Below are 7,958 nucleotides of genomic sequence, written 5' to 3'. Positions count from 1 at the left end.
GTAAGTCTGTTGAGATAACACTTAATCCAGCAATTTAGTAATCCTCCTAAGACATTCTGAAATAATCATCTGAATAAATACGGGCTATGACTATGGCATTGTGAAATAAACCAAAACATTACGAACACTCAATATTAAGAAATTAAATCCTGCTTTTTATGACAGTAACAGAGTTTATTGCCAACTGCCTTTTTAAAAAAAAAAAAAAAAAAAAAAAATTATTCCAGCAGTTATGATGTCAAAACACAAATCAACTGGAAGTGGCTGTCTGCTCATTCAGATCGAAGCAGCAGCAGATCACATCACTGACTCTATTTGTCATGATTAAAGACTTGGTGATGAATGCAGTTTTTCTTAAAAAAAAAAAAATATATATATATATATATATATATATATATATATATATATATATATATAAAATAAGAAGAAGAAGAAGAAGAAGAAATAATAGTGGAATTAAATAATAATTACCTTCAATTAACTTACTGTGAAAAGAAGCAGGGTGAAATAACATTTCATCATGCGGAGTAAAATTTTAAAAAATGTATCGAATTGGATTATTTCATAATTTCATGATTGTAATTTTTTTTTTGTCTATATGTGTATCGTTATGTCTGGTTTGTTTATTTATTTAATACCGAACATTTTGTGTCTCTTGGAAAAATGAATTTCTTTGATGTCCTGCACAACACTCTGAGTTAATGTAAAACCTCTGGAGGGCAGTAGACCGTCATAGCTGTGTGTGTGTGCTGCCACAGGACCAAGAACAAGTGTGTCGTTGCCATGGAAACACGAACAACAACAAAACCCGAGTCCAGCGCGTCAAATACAAGCTGTCGCAGCTCGAGAACTATCTAAAGGAAAAAGGGATGACATGAATGGACAAAGCAGGATTTCATGACTCCACTTGTTACATTAGAAACATCATTAATTTGTGGATTAAATCAAGGCACAGAACAATATGTCTTACGAACAGTCTCCTAAAAAGACCGGACTGACGAGAGAAATTGTGAAGTGGCTGCAGAGCCTCGACTTGTCATTTTATCCTATGAATGTGCGCAGGTAAAGCTAACGTCACTAAACTTGTGAATTACTCTTGTTCATTACTGCAGGCACAGTAAAAATACATTTGCAGTCGACGTCTAGACTGTAAAACTGGACTAAACCTAGCTGAAAAATAAGTTTTTACGCTTCTTGGTCATAACTTTATAGCGTTACCTGTGTGTTTCAAAGGGATTAAGCTAGCCTGCTAATTGAGCAAATGTGTTAGCTAATGCTAGTGTGAAGCAGTTGTTGAATTTTCAAAAGGATGGCTAATGGTCTATCCTAAATCACGTTCTCAACAAAAAATAACTCAGTTTTAACATGTAGTTAGACGTCTTTGGGGGTTTAAATCACTAATAACTTACGCAGGCACTGAGCACTTACTCTAGACTCGTTTTGATTGAGCATTTATTTCTTTAACTGAGTGTGACTCTGCCATATAATGATAACTGTTTAACCTGGAGAGGACATCACTGAGATTAAACATCTGTTACAGGAATGCCCTCTAACATCACATAGCATAAAACAAAGGTTACAAAACATATAACACTGACTTAAAATGAAATAGGTCAAATGTGAAGACAATAATGAAGGATCATAAAACAAATAAGGACAATAATATAAGATAAATGTCCATAACAAGGAAAATATGAACACCATTGCTGCTAGTACCAAGAGAATTTCAGTGGTAGAGTAAATATACTCTGTCTGTTCTCCCTACTTTTTATATCCAGAGATTTTTCCAACGGTTACCTTGTGGCAGAGATATTTTCTCATTATTACCCCAGTGACTTCCTGTTGCATTCATACAACAAAGGAACATCACTTTCTGCCAAGCAGTGGAACTGGAGCAGAATAGAGCGGGTAAGAGGATGAAAAAATCTAAAAATATACTGAGGAGGAAAGACTTCTTGTTTGTTTGCTTGCTTGGTTTTTTATTCAGTTCAATTGGCATGCGGTTTAAATTCATTTTCGAGGTTCTGTATGTCATGTAATAATGTCAGGGACACAGAGGCACTTAACTGCACAAATACTTAAATATCATGATCAAAATAATCTAAACCCATTGTGACTGTACTATTTGTACTTTCTCAAACAGGAGGTTGTTATTTTGAGTCAGATCATTTCTGAAACTCTTTTTTTCCCCAGTCTTTACAGAAGCTGAATCTGCACTTGATGAAGAGGCTTGTTGATGGAACCATTCACTGTAAACCAGGAGCAGCTGAACTGTTGGTGCAGGAGGTTTATACAATTTTAACTAACCGCAGGTGAGGATGATTGGGAGCAGGACAGACAATGAACACAGATTGCGGCAGGTTCAAACAGTCAGCTTCTTAATTTGACCAGAAAGATAGGATGTGTATATACTTAAGCATACTCCCAACATGTAGATTTGCTGACTGGTGGAGAGGCACACTGTGGCTGCCTTATGCTTTTCTATTATTTTGTAACTTTTACCTTTCAGTTTGACATGGGTACATTAGAAATGTGTCAATAAGCAACACAAGTTTTCCAGTGTTGACTGCTTTTTGTTTTGTATTGTTTTGAGACTTAAAATTAACAATGCTGATTAGAGGTTTGTTCAGCTGATGTGCCTAGTCGTATTTAATATGTAACTACACGTGTACACAATATGACTGATAACCTGTTACATTTTCAGATTTCATTTAATACCAATGATGCTGGAAATATCAGGGACATTGTCATTAAAACTTAAACACACCACTGCTTAGTATTCCAACTGAAAATTAGAGGATGCTGGATACAGTACCATGACCATAGCTAGGTCAAGATATTTTTATATATTTTTATATAACGGTGTGTGAAAACATTCTAATCAAACCCTCTACTGTCTAACAGTCTTCTAGTGCAACTTCTAGTGAACTCAGCTGAACTGTACAAACTCAACTGAAATGGAAGCCAGACACACAGCACATTTGCACAGTGTGCAAAACAGATCCAAATATAACGATATAATCCTGTAGATACTCTAATCTTTATGAGTCTTTCCTCTCAGTGTCGGAGAAGTTCAGAGGCCAGAGTCAGACTTCACTGACCAAAAGTACCAGGAGTTGCTGCCCACACTGGCCCGCTCCACAGCCTGCAGGGCCATTAAGAACAACCTGACGATAACAGAGATCATGGCAGAGCCCGACATCTGCACAAACCAGAGGAAGGCAGAAGTCATCCTCAACAGACACCTGGAGCACAAGGCTGCAGACAGGGTTCTCGACCCCAGTGAGTCACCCAGGGGGGATACGGCCTTCAAAACTTTACTTTAGCGAGATTAAGTTACACTTGTGCAATTTTTCAGAACACAGCACAGGGCATAAGAGTTTTAAACATGTCACATGGACTCAGGAACTGACAGAATGATAACATTGTGAATTGAGAGTTTGAGGTTTGATATAAGAATTGTGTGATCTGCAGCATGGCAGGGACTAGTTATAGTTCACAAGCCATATTTCTCTGGTTGTGACAGAATTTGGCCAATTTCTTTGGTGACAGGACGTTTGAAAGTGACTAATCTGGGTCAGCTGGCAGCCAAAAATCTTGTGCCATCAAGTCGGGGTGATGAGTGCTTTGACGGCGTCTCATCTGCAGGCACCACATCAGGTAAGTGTCATGTCTTATTATTATATTATTTCTCAACTAAGTAATCTGTAGAGAACACTGGTTCTACATACAGGATCAAAGACATCATTAGTGTGAAGCAGATGCCAATGTTTTTGCCAAATAGTGAACAGCAAACATGATGCAACTGCAAAGTGCTGTCTTATTCTCTCTGAAGGACAGCTTTAGAAGATGGGTTTCACCAGTGAATCAGGTTTTTTTAACACTGAGTCTGGTGGTGACATTCTAAAATGTGCTCAACAAGACGGAGATATTTTAAGAAAATCTCCCTCAAACAAATTATAACTCTGTAATAAGTCTATGCTCTTGTTTACATTTTTTCTGAGAGGGGAAGACGTATTGAAAGTAATATTTCACAGACACACTTTGCCATTTGAAGGCTGCATTAAGGGTGCAAATGAGACTGTTTTGTTCAAATAAATGGTCATTTTTGAATATTAATTTATACTGCAAATGATATATAAATGTTACTGTATTTTGTTTCTTTCTCCATTTATACCTAGTACACAGAACATTTGATTTGTTTGATGTAAACGTAATCACAGCTACATTTAACCACTCTATTGTTCACATTTCTGCTATTCTAGAGTTGTGCTCCTCATCAACATTGAGTGGAGCTGCTGTTCCCTTCAAGGAAATAAAGGTGCGCCAGCCTGCCAGACGCTCCCTGGTTAACTATTAAAAGAGATGGAGACATGTTGTATTTTGTCACTTAATGTATTGATATTTTTTCCCAATTACTGTTATTAAAATAATAGTTATTTTAAGTATTGTGCCACACAAATTATATCCTGAAGTATAATTTGCTTGGAAATAGAGATGACATCATTATTTGTTATTGCTTATTTCATGTTACAATTGTTTAACCATCATGTTTGGGCTATGTCTATTTGTACCACTAGGTGGAAGCATTGAGTCATTGGCAGGACTCTCCTGAGTAGGTTTTGAGACTGAAATCCACTGCTGTGTGTGTACCATTAACAAAAAGAGGAAATAAATCAGAATGTCCATTGGGTTCATCTCTTTGTTCACTGTGCTCACTACAGATGCTTTTCATAATTACTGAATCTGCATCCTCCCTCCGTTGTCGTCACAGAGGCAAGAAATAGACCTTTTTCTCAATTTGCATTGAAAGAAATCATCATCATCAACCTACACAATACTAATAAACTTATGCTGTAGCTCATGACATTCTCCAAGGTACTAGCCACTTCAGTTGGTATTCAATCATCATTTGACAGGTGATTCTTACATTGTCATTTCAGGGAAGAACCATCCAACCATGTCATTGTGACATGAAGACATGAAAGCTATGTCTATTCTCGTTTCTAACTGACAGATTAACCTTTATGTTCCATTTTTTCTGTAACCCTTGGTTGAATAAATTTAAGCACATACTGAAGATGGACTGGAGTTTCTATATTTCAGGAAACTGAATGATAAATCACAGACCTTGACTTTCAAAGGTACTTATGACCAAAGGGTTAAGATGCAAGGACATCTCTTTATGTGTCATCTACCACAGCAAAAGAAGCTCAACAATTGTGATGGCGGTTATGAAGGCGTTTGAAAAGCTTGACAAATATTGCTGGGGTGGGGGATTTATTTGATCACTTGCAGTTTGCATAATTTAATAAAAGAGTTGTTTATGCTGTCTGTTCTTGCCCTACTTCATGTCTAAGCATCTTGGAAGGTCTGGGGATCAAGGTTTTCTGATTTTTTAAGTTTTCTCATCTACTTTTAACAAGACCCAGCCCCATATTTTAGCTAAGAAAGTACTATCCAATTTGAATGTTGATCGTGGCATAGATTGACGGATATTGGATTATATGACAGATCCCAGTTTGCCAGTACCATATTGTGCGCTTTTACTACATCATCTTAGAGCTGTGTCCTGTCATACAGTACATGCACATACAGTACTGTAGACTATTCTGACACACACATTTTTATGCTAATGATCTAGTCACTGTGAGCCAGTTACAGCAGAGTGATTCTGCAGTGATGCGACAACAGCTACTTACAGTACAATTTCATGTGTGAAGGATCCTTCATGGAATAAACTTGTTACTGTATATTATAACTTAAGTTGAAGTTGTAGTTCAATGGGGGTTTTTGCTACCTAATCTCCTAAAACAAACATATAAATACAGAAACACACTCAGCATGTACTGTCTGTCATCAGTCAGCATTTATAGATTTGTCTGATGGTGTAAAATTAAACACTGCCACAAATTTGCTTTAAGTTCACTGCTGGTGGTATACTATATGGAATATTTGCTACTATATATTTAATTGTGATTAATTTAAGTTTTCACCTGACTGGCAAGGAGAATCATTACCTGTAATCTGCATTAATAACACATGTGAGTGCTACAGACTATTGACTTGTTCTCTTAAGTTTATAGTTTCTAACCAATCTAATCCATGCTTTATTTCTGGGGAAAAAAACACATACACACAAGTAATACATCTATGTCAGTCTGTGGACAGTCAACATAAGGATCTATGTACCTTTGCAAAACAAATTATAATGTTTATTTTGCATACTTGAAGTGGAGTGGATTTGTTTCTTTCTGGTGCCAAAGCCACTCAGATTCCCAAATCTCCAACCACTCGTGGATGCTCAGTGTACAGTACAATTGAGCTGTGAAGCTAGTGAAAAACAGATGACAAGATGATAAGTGTTTCTGGCTCACTGCCTGGTTTCTCATGTGGTCTAAGAGCCTGGGCTTTCAACTGACAGATAGGACAATGCTGTAATGATATGATCTCCACAGACTCAACAGCCTATTAGTCAGTTGACCATGATTAGTATTTGTGCCATAGTGATACTCTAGAATTGCCTCTTAAACTGCAGCATTTGGGTCAACTGCAGTATATAATGAAATAAATGCAATATCTAGAACAATTATTATCAGCTATTTTTTGGAATAACTATGAATGTTTTATATTGGAACAAACCCACCAGCATATTTGTTATATCTATATCTATATTTATTATCTACAGTATTATGGTCTGTGTGAAAGCAGCTCGTCCTGTTTCCATGGTAGTCAATGGCTGGTAAAGCCTCTTTCCCCGCCTTCCTCAGTGGAGCTGTAAAACCTGACCTCCTTAATCTTTCAGTGTCTTTTGATTTTCCTCAGCTTGACTGGGCGTGAACACACATCAGCACTCAAGACCCAGCGCACTGTCGCCTGTTGATTTCTGCAGGCGCTGGGGTGATGAGCATCGGAATTTGGATTTTCAGTGTTGATTATCACATTCGGCTGCATTGCTTTGTTCTGAAAAGAACAGATAGCAAGGTACGAGTAGAGTCCAACAGCAAGTGATACAATATTTATGCATTGTTATAAATATAGACAGAATTGCCAGAGCCCTGAAACATTCATTATGCTCACCATATTATACTGTAAACACTAATAATGATAAGTAAAATGGACTGATTTGCATAAAAAGAACTGGCCAGGGTTAGAGGGTGATGTTTATATTTATTCTCCATCTACACGCCTCTCCTGCTGAACTGTATCTTGGGCCTGGTTGCTATGGCAACAAGCAAGCCCATACTGAAAAGCAACCAGAAGACATTAATAAGCTTACCGTGAGCTTCTTTGGCTCCTTCTGTTGGTCATGAGCATAGACAGTGGCTATAGGATTTCTAGCGACATATGCTTGCCCACAAGTTATATTCATGCATTCAGGCACATTCGGGTGCCGATAAGCAGGCACCTAAAGAATATTCAAGTACAAAACACAGAAAGCATTTGTGATGGAAATTGGAAATGCCAGGCAACTGATGTTATAAACCGACAAAGCTAAAATGCCCTAAGAAAGTATTTCACCATCTGCCGATTTTTCCTATCAGCATCGTGGTACCCACAGTGTGAAGGGAGCTCTAGTGGCGCAGGCGAGGGGATGCAGCAGGGGGAGGAGGGTTCAGTGCCTTGTTGGAAGCACAGACAGGAACACGACTAGCCAGAGGGGGTATTGTGAGGCTTTGTAAGCTAAGGATTCCCCTGGAAAAAAAGACCCCTCCCCCATTCACCCACAGCAAATCTCCCACCCCTATTAACAAAGCCATGGTAAGCTAGTGTGTGGCCATGTTATCCAGGCAAAGGGTGGGGCACTAGGCATGCGCACAAATGTGTGAAAAGTCAAGTGCATGTCATATTATAATATTTATATGCATTTATTCAGTATCCGTTAATTAACTTTTTATTTATTTACATATTTTCAATTTAGTTAGAATGCATTAGTGACTAACAAGCTGCGAGCTGCT

The 7,958-nt window shown here is 37.7% G+C and overlaps 1 protein-coding gene across 2 annotated transcripts; it reads left to right on the top strand.

The window, feature by feature from the left end:
- The first annotated feature begins 763 nt into the window (after positions 1-763).
- On the top strand, positions 764-4,697 carry spata4 (spermatogenesis associated 4). Of its 2 annotated transcripts, XM_067599880.1 has the most exons (7): positions 765-1,062; positions 1,779-1,908; positions 2,194-2,312; positions 3,062-3,282; positions 3,553-3,660; positions 4,266-4,321; positions 4,581-4,697. In XM_067599880.1, exons 1-7 carry the CDS (start codon positions 962-964, stop codon positions 4,617-4,619), a joined length of 774 nt encoding a protein of 257 aa, XP_067455981.1. In that variant the 5' UTR covers positions 765-961; the 3' UTR covers positions 4,620-4,697. The 2 variants fall into 2 exon arrangements, with proteins under 2 accessions (XP_067455982.1, XP_067455981.1); XM_067599881.1 differs by having other exon boundaries at positions 764-1,062; positions 1,833-1,908; positions 4,266-4,697.
- Positions 4,698-7,958: the final 3,261 nt, after the last annotated feature.

The sequence above is a fragment of the Thunnus thynnus genome, chromosome 9, assembly GCF_963924715.1.
Source record: "Thunnus thynnus chromosome 9, fThuThy2.1, whole genome shotgun sequence".
Classification (NCBI taxonomy): Eukaryota; Metazoa; Chordata; class Actinopteri; order Scombriformes; family Scombridae; genus Thunnus; species Thunnus thynnus.
This window is presented reverse-complemented; position numbering and strand designations above follow the sequence as displayed.